The sequence below is a fragment of the Esox lucius genome, chromosome 19 (assembly GCF_011004845.1).
Source record: "Esox lucius isolate fEsoLuc1 chromosome 19, fEsoLuc1.pri, whole genome shotgun sequence".
In the NCBI taxonomy this organism is placed as follows: Eukaryota; Metazoa; Chordata; class Actinopteri; order Esociformes; family Esocidae; genus Esox; species Esox lucius.
The window spans coordinates 3,631,294-3,647,114 of record NC_047587.1 but is presented as its reverse complement, the minus strand read 5'-3'; the positions used below and the strand labels follow the sequence as shown (position 1 = coordinate 3,647,114).

At 42.4% G+C, this 15,821-nt stretch overlaps 1 protein-coding gene across 1 annotated transcript; it reads left to right on the top strand.

Moving 5' to 3' along the window:
• Nucleotides 1–277: 277 nt before the first annotated feature.
• LOC117593327 (mucin-2) lies at nt 278–4,846 on the top strand (the record flags this gene model as incomplete). The annotated part of the gene is made up of 2 exons (XM_034288129.1): nt 278–3,857; nt 4,455–4,846. Coding segments are annotated over 2 exons (3,972 nt in total), but the record flags the coding sequence as incomplete, so codon positions are not given.
• Between the last annotated feature and the right edge of the window lie 10,975 nt (nt 4,847–15,821).

Here is a 15,821-nt window from a genome sequence, read left to right as displayed (position 1 = left end):
AACATCTACCCCTACCATAACCCCATCAATTACCACAGAAACAACTACACCAACATCTACCCCTACCATAACCCCATCAACGACCACAGAAACAACTACACCCCCAACATCTACCCCTACCATAACCCCATCAATTACCACAGAAACAACTACATCCCCAACATCTACCCCTACCATAACCCCATCAACTACCACAGAAACAACTACACCCCCAACATCTACCCCTACCATAACCCCATCAATTACCACAGAAACAACTACACCAACATCTACCCCTACCATAACCCCATCAATTACCACAGAAACAACTACACCAACATCTACCCCTACCATAACCCCATCAACTACCACAGAAACAACTACACCCCCAACATCTACCCCTACCATAACCCCATCAATTACCACAGAAACAACTACACCAACATCTACCCCTACCATAACCCCATCAACTACCACAGAAACAACTACACCCCCAACATCTACCCCTACCATAACCCCATCAATTACCACAGAAACAACTACACCAACATCTACCCCTACCATAACCCCATCAACTACCACTACAGAAACATCTACATCCCCAACATCTACCCCTACCATAACCCCATCAACGACCACAGAAACAACTACACCCCCAACATCTACCCCTACCATAACCCCATCAATTACCACAGAAACAACTACACCAACATCCACCCCTACCATAACCCCATCAACTACTACTACAGAAACAACTACATCCCCAACATCTACCCCTACCATAACCCCATCAATTACCACAGAAACAACTACACCAACATCTACCCCTACCATAACCCCATCAACTACCACAGAAACAACTACACCCCCAACATCTACCCCTACCATAACCCCATCAATTACCACAGAAACAACTACACCAACATCTACCCCTACCATAACCCCATCAACTACCACTACAGAAACATCTACATCCCCAACATCTACCCCTACCATAACCCCATCAACGACCACAGAAACAACTACACCCCCAACATCTACCCCTACCATAACCCCATCAATTACCACAGAAACAACTACACCAACATCCACCCCTACCATAACCCCATCAACTACTACTACAGAAACAACTACATCCCCAACATCTACCCCTACCATAACCCCATCAACTACCACAGAAACAACTACACCCCCAACATCTACCCCTACCATAACCCCATCAATAACCACAGAAACAACTACACCAACATCTACCCCTACCATAACCCCATCAACTACCACTACAGAAACAACTACATCCCCAACATCTACCCCTACCATAACCCCATCAACTACCACAGAAACAACTACACCCCCAACATCTACCCCTACCATAACCCCATCAATTACCACAGAAACAACTACACCAACATCTACCCCTACCATAACCCCATCAACGACCACAGAAACAACTACACCCCCAACATCTACCCCTACCATAACCCCATCAACTACCACAGAAACAACTACACCAACATCTACCCCTACCATAACCCCATCAACTACCACTACAGAAACAACTACATCCCCAACATCTACCCCTACCATAACCCCATCAACGACCACAGAAACAACTACACCCCCAACATCTACCCCTACCATAACCCCATCAATTACCACAGAAACAACTACACCAACATCTACCCCTACCATAACCCCATCAACGACCACAGAAACAACTACACCCCCAACATCTACCCCTACCATAACCCCATCAATTACCACAGAAACAACTACATCCCCAACATCTACCCCTACCATAACCCCATCAACTACCACAGAAACAACTACACCCCCAACATCTACCCCTACCATAACCCCATCAATTACCACAGAAACAACTACACCAACATCTACCCCTACCATAACCCCATCAATAACCACAGAAACAACTACACCAACATCTACCCCTACCATAACCCCATCAACTACCACTACAGAAACAACTACATCCCCAACATCTACCCCTACCATAACCCCATCAACTACCACAGAAACAACTACACCCCCAACATCTACCCCTACCATAACCCCATCAATTACCACAGAAACAACTACACCAACATCTACCCCTACCATAACCCCATCAACGACCACAGAAACAACTACACCCCCAACATCTACCCCTACCATAACCCCATCAACTACCACAGAAACAACTACACCCCCAACATCTACCCCTACCATAACCCCATCAATTACCACAGAAACAACTACACCAACATCTACCCCTACCATAACCCCATCAATAACCACAGAAACAACTACACCAACATCTACCCCTACGATAACCCCATCAATAACCACAGAAACAACTACACCAACATCTACCCCTACCATAACCCCATCAATAACCACAGAAACAACTACACCAACATCTACCCCTACCATAACCCCATCAACTACCACTACAGAAACAACTACACCCCCAACATCTACCCCTACCATAACCCCATCCACTACCACAGAAACAACTACACCCCCAACATCTACCCCTACCATAACCCCATCAATTACCACAGAAACAACTACACCAACATCTACCCCTACCATAACCCCATCAACTACCACTACAGAAACAACTACATCCCCAACATCTACCCCTACCATAACCCCATCAACTACCACAGAAACAACTACCCCTACCATAACCCCATCAACTACTACTACAGAAACAACTACATCCCCAACATCTACCCCTACCATAACCCCATCAACTACTTCTACAGAAACTACTACATCTCCAACATCTACCCCTACCATAACCCCATCAACTACCACAGAAACAACTACACCCCCAACATCTACCCCCACCATAACCCCATCAACGACCACAGAAACAACTACACCCCCAACATCTACCCCTACCATAACCCCATCAATTACCACAGAAACAACTACACCAACATCTACCCCTACCATAACCCCATCAACTACCACTACAGAAACAACTACATCCCCAACATCTACCCCTACCATAACCCCATCAACGACCACAGAAACAACTACACCCCCAACATCTACCCCTACCATAACCCCATCAATTACCACAGAAACAACTACACCAACATCTACCCCTACCATAACCCCATCAACGACCACAGAAACAACTACACCCCCAACATCTACCCCTACCATAACCCCATCAATTACCACAGAAACAACTACACCAACATCTACCCCTACCATAACCCCATCAACTACCACTACAGAAACAACTACATCCCCAACATCTACCCCTACCATAACCCCATCAACTACCACAGAAACAACTACACCCCCAACATCTACCCCTACCATAACCCCATCAATTACCACAGAAACAACTACACCAACATCTACCCCTACCATAACCCCATCAACTACCACTACAGAATCAACTACATCCCCAACATCTACCCCCACCATAACCCCATCAACTACCACTACAGAAACAACTACATCCCCAACATCTACCCCTACCATATCCCCATCAACTACCACAGAAACAACTACACCCCCAACATCTACCCCTACCATAACCCCATCAATTACCACAGAATCAACTACACCAACATCTACCCCTACCATAACCCCATCAACGACCACAGAAACAACTACACCCCCAACATCTACCCCTACCATAACCCCATCAACTACCACAGAAACAACTACACCCCCAACATCTACCCCTACCATAACCCCATCAATTACCACAGAAACAACTACACCAACATCTACCCCTACCATAACCCCATCAACTACCACTACAGAAACAACTACACCCCCAACATCTACCCCTACCATAACCCCATCAACTACCACAGAAACAACTACACCCCCAACATCTACCCCTACCATAACCCCATCAATTACCACAGAAACAACTACACCAACATCTACCCCTACCATAACCCCATCAACTACCACTACAGAAACAACTACACCCCCAACATCTACCCCTACCATAACCCCATCAACTACCACAGAAACAACTACACCCCCAACATCTACCCCTACCATAACCCCATCAATTACCACAGAAACAACTACATCCCCAACATCTACCCCTACCATAACCCCATCAACGACCACAGAAACAACTACACCCCCAACATCTACCCCTACCATAACCCCATCAACTACCACAGAAACAACTACACCCCCAACATCTACCCCAACCATAACCCCATCAACTACCACAGAAACAACTACACCCCCAACATCTACCCCTACCATAACCCCATCAATTACCACAGAATCAACTACACCAACATCTACCCCTACCATAACCCCATCAGCGACCACAGAAACAACTACATCCCCAACATCTACCCCTACCATAACCCCATCAACTACCACAGAAACAACTACACCCCCAACATCTACCCCTACCATAACCCCATCAATTACCACAGAAACAACTACACCAACATCTACCCCTACCATAACCCCATCAACTACCTCTACAGAAACAACTACATCCCCAACATCTACCCCTACCATAACCCCATCAACTACCACTACAGAAACAACTACATCCCCAACATCTACCCCTACCATAACCCCATCAACGACCACAGAAACAACTACACCCCCAACATCTACCCCTACCATAACCCCATCAATTACCACAGAAACAACTACATCCCCAACATCTACCCCTACCAAAACCCCATCAACTACCACTACAGAAACAACTACATCCCCAACATCTACCCCTACCATAACCCCATCAACTTCCACAGAAACAACTACACCCCCAACATCTACCCCTACCATAACCCCATCAATTACCACAGAAACAACTACACCAACATCTACCCCTACCATAACCCCATCAACTACCACTACAGAAACAACTACATCCCCAACATCTACCCCTACCATAACCCCATCAACTACCACAGAAACAACTACACCCCCAACATCTACCCCTACCATAACCCCATCAATTACCACAGAAACAACTACACCAACATCTACCCCTACCATAACCCCATCAACGACCACAGAAACAACTACACCCCCAACATCTACCCCTACCATAACCCCATCAACTACCACAGAAACAACTACACCCCCAACATCTACCCCTACCAAAACCCCATCAATTACCACAGAAACAACTACACCAACATCTACCCCTACCATAACCCCATCAACTACCACAGAAACAACTACACCCCCAACATCTACCCCTACCATAACCCCATCAATTACCACAGAAACAACTACACCAACATCTACCCCTACCATAACCCCATCAACTACCTCTACAGAAACAACTACATCCCCAACATCTACCCCTACCATAACCCCATCAACTACCACTACAGAAACAACTACATCCCCAACATCTACCCCTACCATAACCCCATCAACTACCACAGAAACAACTACACCCCCAACATCTACCCCTACCATAACCCCATCAATTACCACAGAAACAACTACACCAACATCTACCCCTACCATAACCCCATCAACTTCCACTACAGAAACAACTACATCCCCAACATCTACCCCTACCATAACCCCATCAACTACCACTACAGAAACAACTACATCCCCAACATCTACCCCTACCATAACCCCATCAACGACCACAGAAACAACTACACCCCCAACATCTACCCCTACCATAACCCCATCAATTACCACAGAAACAACTACACCAACATCTACCCCTACCATAACCCCATCAACGACCACAGAAACAACTACATCCCCAACATCTACCCCTACCATAACCCCATCAACGACCACAGAAACAACTACACCCCCAACATCTACCCCTACCATAACCCCATCAATTACCACAGAAACAACTACATCCCCAACATCTACCCCTACCAAAACCCCATCAACTACCACTACAGAAACAACTACATCCCCAACATCTACCCCTACCATAACCCCATCAACTACCACTACAGAAACAACTACATCCCCAACATCTACCCCTACCATAACCCCATCAACTACCACAGAAACAACTACACCCCCAACATCTACCCCTACCATAACCCCATCAATTACCACAGAAACAACTACACCAACATCTACCCCTACCATAACCCCATCAACTACCACTACAGAAACAACTACATCCCCAACATCTACCCCTACCATAACCCCATCAACTACCACAGAAACAACTACACCCCCAACATCTACCCCTACCATAACCCCATCAATTACCACAGAAACAACTACACCAACATCTACCCCTACCATAACCCCATCAACGACCACAGAAACAACTACACCCCCAACATCTACCCCTACCATAACCCCATCAACTACCACAGAAACAACTACACCCCCAACATCTACCCCTACCATAACCCCATCAATTACCACAGAAACAACTACACCAACATCTACCCCTACCATAACCCCATCAACTTCCACTACAGAAACAACTACATCCCCAACATCTACCCCCACCATAACCCCATCAACTACCACTACAGAAACAACTACATCCCCAACATCTACCCCTACCATATCCCCATCAACGACCACAGAAACAACTACACCCCCAACATCTACCCCTACCATAACCCCATCAACTACCACAGAAACAACTACACCCCCAACATCTACCCCTACCATAACCCCATCACTTACCACAGAAACAACTACACCAACATCTACCCCTACCATAACCCCATCAACTACCACTACAGAATCAACTACATCCCCAACATCTACCCCCACCATAACCCCATCAACTACCACTACAGAAACAACTACATCCCCAACATCTACCCCTACCATATCCCCATCAACTACCACAGAAACAACTACACCCCCAACATCTACCCCTACCATAACCCCATCAATTACCACAGAAACAACTACACCAACATCTACCCCTACCATAACCCCATCAACGACCACAGAAACAACTACACCCCCAACATCTACCCCTACCATAACCCCATCAACTACCACAGAAACAACTACACCCCCAACATCTACCCCTACCATAACCCCATCAATTACCACAGAAACAACTACACCAACATCTACCCCTACCATAACCCCATCAACTACCACTACAGAAACAACTACACCCCCAACATCTACCCCTACCATAACCCCATCAACTACCACAGAAACAACTACACCCCCAACATCTACCCCTACCATAACCCCATCAATTACCACAGAAACAACTACATCCCCAACATCTACCCCTACCATAACCCCATCAACTACCACTACAGAAATAACTACATCCCCAACATCTACCCCTACCATAACCCCATCAACTACCACAGAAACAACTACACCCCCAACATCTACCCCTACCATAACCCCATCAACGACCACAGAAACAACTACACCCCCAACATCTACCCCTACCAAAACCCCATCAACTACCACAGAAACAACTACACCCCCAACATCTACCCCTACCATAACCCCATCAATTACCACAGAAACAACTACACCAACATCTACCCCTACCATAACCCCATCAACTACTACTACAGAAATAACTACATCCCCAACATCTACCCCTACCATAACCCCATCAACTACAACTACGGTAACTACTACACTAACATCTACCCCTACCATAACCCCATCAACTACTACTACACAAACTACTACATCCCCAACATCTACCCCTACCATAACCCCATCAACTACCACAGAAACAACTACACCCCCAACATCTACCCCTACCATAACCCCATCAATTACCACAGAAACAACTACACCAACATCTACCCCTACCATTACCCCATCAACTACCACTACAGAAACAACTACATCCCCAACATCTACCCCTACCATAACCCCATCAACTACCACAGAAACAACTACACCAACATCTACCCCTACCATAACCCCATCAACGACCACAGAAACAACTACACCCCCAACATCTACCCCTACCATAACCCCATCAACTACCACAGAAACAACTACACCAACATCTACCCCTACCATAACCCCATCAACTACAGTAACAACTACACCCCTGGTATCTACCCCTACCATAACCCCATCAACAACTCCAATTACAACTACAACCTCACCATCAACCGCTACGACAGTACCAACTTTAAGTCCAATGACTACCAATACTGCTACCTCTACCACAACCCCGACACCCACATCCACACCAACTCCACCCATAAACTGTCCATATGTTGATCCACCAAGAAAGGTAACTAATAACTTTAGTGAAGTTTTAATTATTAGCTATTGTAGTACAGATCGATAATAGTTCTTTACTTATTGGACTGAACCATACATTTCCACTTTAGAATGGTGAGTCTTGGAAGCCAAACAACTGCTCAACTGATACGTGTGTGAATGGTACAATTATAAAAACGTTTGTGGCCTGTGGGAATGTTGACGTGCCTGTGTGTGAAAATGGATATCCACCAGTGAAGGTCTACGACGAGTCTGGTTGCTGCTTTCACTATGAATGTGAATGTAAGTAAAAACCAAAAGTTAAATTATTTTGACTAATCCACATTCACTCCTTCTATTAAAATACTTTTTTTTACCCCGGTATTGATAAGTGATTGAATTGTCTTTTTTTTTTTGTCTCACAGGTATTTGCTCTGGATGGGGAGATCCTCATTATGTCACATTTGATGGACAATATTACAGTTTCCAAGAAAATTGCACCTATGTTTTGGTTAAAGAAATTGTTCCTCGATATAACTTCAGGATTGAGATTGACAACTACATCTGTGACCCATCTAGACGCGTGACCTGTCCTCGGTCTCTGTTTGTCTACTACAAGTCCTATACAATTGTTCTCACTCCTATCAACACGGAAACAACAACTAGTTTGGTAATTCTAACTATGCTATGTAAGAGAGACTGGGGAACAAAGTTAAATGAGGTTTTGTTTTTTCAAATTCCAATTAGCTTTCTTTGAGAAACAGCAGCTGTTCTTTTGGGTGGTCCACAAAGTTGCAACATTTTAATAACTCATTGTAGGGTATATTCACTGGTTATTGTATATTCATTGGTTTTGAATTCTTTGTATTTTCATCCAAATATGTTTTCAATTCACCTTTAATTTATATTATTTTTTACCAGTGAAGACACTTAAGTGTTTCATTTATTCCTGTTACAATTGTAACATTTTACTTTTGTTACGCTGTGTAACTGTAAATGTTGCACTCTGTAACTGTATATCCTTGCAAGCTAAGCACAATACGGCTTGGTAGCTGAGCATTTGTACATAAAATTATATTGCAAACCTAATTAAAAATGTATTTACATAATTAGCAAAAACCTAAATGTTGCTTTGTTCCCTGGACTTCCTATTGACTGAAAATTATCTTGCCATATTTTTAAACCTTGTCTGGTAGTTTAAGCATACATGCATAACCAAAGACTGGGATTCCTAATTTAATCTCAAACCCTCCTCCTGGTCTCTTTCCCGCCTCACATAAGATGCTGTTCTTCAGCTACAGTAGTTACTTATTTAGCAATACACCCTCTCCTACACACACTGGTTACATTTTGATTAAACCCTTTGATGGTGCCATCATAGCAACAAAAGCTTTAAGCTTTAAGGGAACTAAAACATTTGTGACAGTTCAAGAATTCCACTTTCAGTTTAAATTAAATCAAGAGACAAACTAGTGCCTTTGTGAATAAAATGTCCCCTGTTCTGGACACCGTTCGGATCTAATCTACAGTAATGTTTCATTGTAAAGTTATTCTGTTCTCTAGTGCCTCTCATAATGTCACAGTATATTTTCTTCATTACTCACCAGGTTACCATCAATGGTAAGCAGGTCTTCCCCACTTATTCTAATGAAGACCTCATGATCACCAGCACTGGTGTCCAGTTACTGTTGAAGATCCCAGCCATTAAGGCAGAAGTGATGTTCAGGAGTATTCAGTTCAGCGTTTCCCTGCCTTACTCCCTTTTCCACAGCAACACAGAGGGACAGTGTGGTAAGTATGCTGGATATATGGTCTTTAGTACTTAATTTTGACCAGTTGTGCACTATTTAGGGAACATGGTTGAACTGAGGATACATTACGTTGACAAAACACAAATTAGTTATACTCATATGGTTGCATGAGTGGTTTTATTAAGGTCACGCCATGCTTCACAGTTGCAATGAGGTTTTGGTTGTTCATTTTTTAACCCCCTTTTTCTCCCCCAATTTTACAAGTATCCAATTCCACTGTATAGCCTTGTCACCCTGCATGTTTGGGAGAGTCAGAGATACGCTTTCTCCGAGACCTGTCCGAACAGCTGGTCTGCTATTTTACACCCCCCTTAACCATGAAGTCAATCTGACCCCCCAGACAATGCCAGCCCAATATGCACAGGACCCCCCCAGCCATAATCGTCAGTGGCACCCCCGGGGCTTGAACCCACGGCCATAGCGACACAATAGACCACTGCACCACTGGGAGGCCAGACTTTATTTTGCAAGGGCACCCCTAACCCACACCTGTCATGGAACACCTGAATTCATCTTCCTACTTAAGTCATTATCCTGGAGGTTCATACTTTCTCCGGCCTGAGCTGTTTGTATTTGACCAGTGTATTTGAAGACGTGTACATATGTGTGTGTGTTCATGATTAAAACACACTGTATTTATCCACTGTTGTGGATGAAGATCAGTCCATTAATGCACATTCAGGTATTTCTAAAGGGTAAAAACCTTCTATGCAGCTGTACATATTTGCTGAAGAACAAACGTCTCCACATAGTCATTCTGTCAAGTACAAGTAGCACCTTTATTAACATTCACAGTTATTTTTATTGCATATTATTATGTTTTGCGCCAATGAATAGAACATGACACATGTATGAGTAACTACACTGCACCTATTCAATGAAACCTTGGCAGTTAAATATTATAGTATTTCTAGTGAGAAAGTTCACTGTCATCCACAACCTAAACAGGCATCTCAAGTGTAACTGCTCTGTTAAACTGACAGGGTAGGGGGGGCATTTATGTCAGTGGATCACTAAAATAAGGACTGTGATCTCACTTAATCAAAACCATTATATGTATATTTGGGTTGCTAGCTTAAGTTAGCAGTATGGCCTTTTATCACTTAGGCTGGTTGAGATGTCTTCATAAATATCCTATACAAGATAATAACTAATCCTTTGCAAATCATATTATCTGGGGTTTTGTAAGTGAACAAGCACATGTTATTATCAAATTGAATGTGATTGTTTTTTGACGTGAAATTAACTTTTGTTTTCCTCATTCCTGCATGTATTCTATATTTATAAAAGGCACTTGTGACAATAATAGGAAAAACGACTGCAGATCTCCAAACGGTCAGATCGCTCCGTGTCCTGACACGGCCCATCGGTGGCAGATTCCTGATGCCAATAAAACCTATTGTAAACCTGGCCCGCCCCCACCACCACCCCCTACAACACCCCCCTGCCAGCCAGACAGGACAAAGATCTGTGACATCATCATGAGCCAGTAAGACCTCTTCTTATTTTTCTAACTTAATATAACTGAAAGGTACACTAATATTCGACTACACATACTGTTTACCAAACAGGGAGTTTTTATAGGTTATTGTTGTTTTACTGAGCACTATTGATTTCCGCCCTGCTTCACAAAGCCCATGCTGGGCGTACGATGGTTGATATTTCAAGGTGATCCGCCCTGACATGTTGTTTGGCCCAGCATGGTTCGGCCCTGTTGTATTTTAATTTAAATGCTTTTTATTTGGAAGGGTCTTCAAACCATGCCATGACGTGATCCCACCGGGACCTTTCTTTGAGGCCTGTAAATACGATGTCTGCCACCTGACAAAGAAGACGGTCGGCTGCTCCAGCCTGGAGGCCTACGCCCAAACGTGTGTGGAACATAGCGTCTGCATTGACTGGAGGGGATCAACTAACGGACTATGTGGTAGGAGGGAACTTTGTGCTAAATATACGTTTTGGGTCCCAAGTAGCACTGTATTCCCAACCTAGTGGACTGCTCCTCACAAGACTGCTACCACATGTAGGGTGTAGAGAATAGGGTTTAATCTTTTTAGAGATCAGGGTTTAATTTGTGTAGGAGAATAGGGTTTAATTTGTCTAAGAGAATAGGGTTTAATTTGTGTAAGAGAATAGGGTTCAATTTGTGTAAGAGAATAGGGTTTAATTTGTGTAAGAGAATATGGTTTAATTTGTGTAAGAGAATAGGGTTTTATTTGTGTAGAGAATAGGGTTTTATTTGTGTAGAGAATAGGGTTTAATCTGTTTAGAGATCAGGGTTTAATCTGTTTAGAGAATATGTTTTTATCTGTGTAGAGAATATGGTTTAAATTGAGACTTAATATTACATATTATGAATATTTTTCATCATCATGATTTATCTGTATTTTGGCAGCCGTGTTTTACAAATGGTGTAGCTCACATTTGTCTTTCCACCTTTACGATATTGCAGGATATAAATGCCCTCAACCCAAAGTGTATAAAGCATGTGGCCCGGCTATCCAGCCAACTTGCAATTCAAGGTATCCATCTTCTTTTTAAGACCCTAAATTAAAATACATACATCACCTACATTCTGTTTTAGTCTGGCAGTGTGGTTGATAGTTAATCTGTACACATTGTCGTTGTTTTTTCACATCACAGATACAATGAGAAGTACATACAGCCATGCGAGGGAGTCCCATCAGACAAAAACTTTGTGTGTGATGAAGTCAGGGAGGGCTGTTTCTGCCCCGAGGGAACCATCTTGTTCAACACATACTCTGGCACCTGTGTTAAAAAATGTGGTAAGGATAGTTTTTGCCCGTTGAACTGAATGTTCTGATAGGGACGCTAAAATCAAAGTGATTAAGACTTTGACATCACATTCGATTGCAACACGTTGTTTTAATATGTGTTTCAAAGTACCGCCATGTACACCATAGTAAAGATCTGGTCTTCTTTTAAAGGATGCACAGGACCTGATGGCACCAATAAACAGGTACTGTAGAGGTGATCAGCTAACTCCAAATGTTTTTGTATAGAACCGCAAAAATTATTTCCATCAGTTTACTAGTTTCAGTCAAGTTTTTTGATTGCACACACAGACTGACCCAATATAATGCAGAGTGCAGATGACTGCTAGTGTTGAGGGCTCATAACGGAATCACAGACAATCAACAAACATCTACGTTTAAATCAACGGAATGAGAAATAGAAGGTCATACTTACAGAACAAGTGTTTCAGAACAAAGTTGGGGTGGCGCATGTTTCCATGCCTTGATACCTGTTGTTAAAATCAATCATGTATTTAATTAAGCTCTTTTAACCAGCAAGTCCTCTGCAGATGCCCTGCCTAAAACCCCACTGAGTAAGCATGTAGAAGCAAAAGCACAGTGGCTAGAAACAACTCCACCGAAGGCAGACCAGAACAAACCTAGAGAGGAACCAGGCTCTGAGAAGTTGTCAGTCCTCTCCTAATTTTGAAATCTAATAATGTTTTGTTTGTTCCCCCCCCACATAGCCTGGCGAGACTTGGCGGTGTAACTGCTTTGAGTGTGAATGTAACAATGACACAATGAGTGTCCATTGTAAGCCAGAGTCATGTCCAACACAACAAGTTGTTACTTGTAAGGAGGTTGGTGAGGTGCTGGTCAAGGATACAGTGGACTGCTGTCAGAAAAACAAATGTGGTGAGTAGAGACAGGATTTCAACAATCTCTTTGGCATATGACAGAGTACTAGGAGTGGAATGATAGCACAAAACAGGTGTAGATTACTAGCTAGCCAAAAAAAATTATCAAGCAAAAAATCTAGTTCATAAAAATAAAACCCCCAGTGCACCAGTGGTCTTGAAGCCAGCAGAGTACTAGCTCATTTCCCCTACTGTTGATTACAATACTGTTGATTAAAATACTGTTAATTACAATACTGTTGATTAACATACTTTCACTTTATTGGTAATACTTTTGTTTCATTTAATTATGTCCTATAGCACTGACTTTGATAATAATTACTTTAATTTTGGTTTTTTACACCATACTTTGGGTTTTTTACACCATAGTTTAATTTTGATGAACAAGAATTGATGCCTGGTTTTTGTCAATTAATCAACTGTAAGCTGCTGTGGGTGTGACCGTGTGATAACCACTGGAAGAGATTCTAAAATACCCCGCCCCTTTATCCCACAGTGTGTGATGTGAGTGGCTGTCCACAACCACCCCTCTGCCCACTAGGAACTGAGTTAAAAACTTCAAAGGGAAGTTGCTGCCTGACTTACACCTGCGGTAAGACTTCTGACTATTATGATGGACTTAGAATATAGGGGCTTGCATGCACAAATGCCATACATTTATTTTGATTATACCTGTTGTTACATTACTTTCCATGAACATTAGGGCATGCATACTTAGGTTACTTAGGTAGATTAGCTTTAAAAATATTTTAACCCGCCTACAAGAAATTTCGATTAATTCCAATCATGACATGTTTATTATGCAGATTGAATTTAATAATCATGCATATTTCATTTAATTGATAGAATAAAAATATTGTGTACCAGGAAATTGTACATTAAAATAAACATGTACTCTGGTCATGCTTTTGACAGTGACTTAATGGTCCCCAGAAAGGAGAGTTTTGGGAACCACTAACCTACTCTGATTAAAATGGCGGTTCAGAAACTGTTAGTGATTGACGCTTTTGTTGTCTGTCCACTCAGGTCCCAAATCTGTGTGTGTCTTCAACAACAAGGAATATCAGGTGAGGAACTGTGTTTTTTTTATTTTTATAATCACTGCAGAAAGCAACACTGTTGGCAGGTTTTCATGAAATAAACTAATTGCTTATTCAAGTCAAGATTTCCAAAAAGGTTTCCAAAAAACCTGTCCAGAAAGACAGAATGCAAATAATTTAAACCCTGTATTCAATAGAATATAAAACTGAGACAACATATTAAATGTTGAAACTGAGAGATTTTTGTTTCTTGAAAGATTGAATTTGAATTTGAGGCCACTGAATTTGAGGCCAGCAACACAATTAAAAAAAGCTGGGACAGGTGCAACAAAAGACTGGAAAAGTTGTATAATGGAAGAAAAAAAAAACTTACATTTAATTTGGTTAATTGGCAACAGGTCAGTAACATGATTGGGTATAAAAAGACCATCCCAGAGAGGACGAGTCTTTCAGAAGTAAAGATTGGAAGGGTTTCACATCTCTGTGAAAGACTGTGCACATCTCTGTGAAAGATAGTGCAACAATTTAAGAATGTTTCTCAATGTAAAATTGCAGAGTTTAATGATCTCATCATCTACTGTACTTAATATCATTAAAAGATTTAGAGAATCTGGAGAAATCTTTGTACGTAAGGGACAAGGCCAAAAATCTATATTGGGTGGCCTCGATCATCAGGCCCAAGGGGTGGCACTGCATTAGAAACAGATTCTGTAGTGGATTCTGTAGTGGAAATCACTGAATGGGCTCAGGAACACTTCAAAAAAACATTGTCTGTGAACACAGTAGGTCGCTGCATCCACAAATGCAAGTTAAAACTCGAACTGCAAAGAAGAAACCAGATATAAACAAGATTCAGAAATGCAGCCACCTTCTCTGGGACCAAGCTCATTTAAGATTGACTGAGGTGAAGTGGAAAACGGTCATGTGGTCTGATTAATCAAAATTTGAAATTATTTCGGGGAATCATGGATGATATGTTCTTGGGTTTAAGAGGAGTTTAAAGGAGAGGGACCATGCGGCTTGTTTTAAGCATACAGTTCATAAGCCAGCATCTGTGATCGTATAGGGGGTGCATTAGTACACATGGCATGTTGTCTTTGTACTATTTTCAAATTAAATATAAGGATACATGATTTGCAG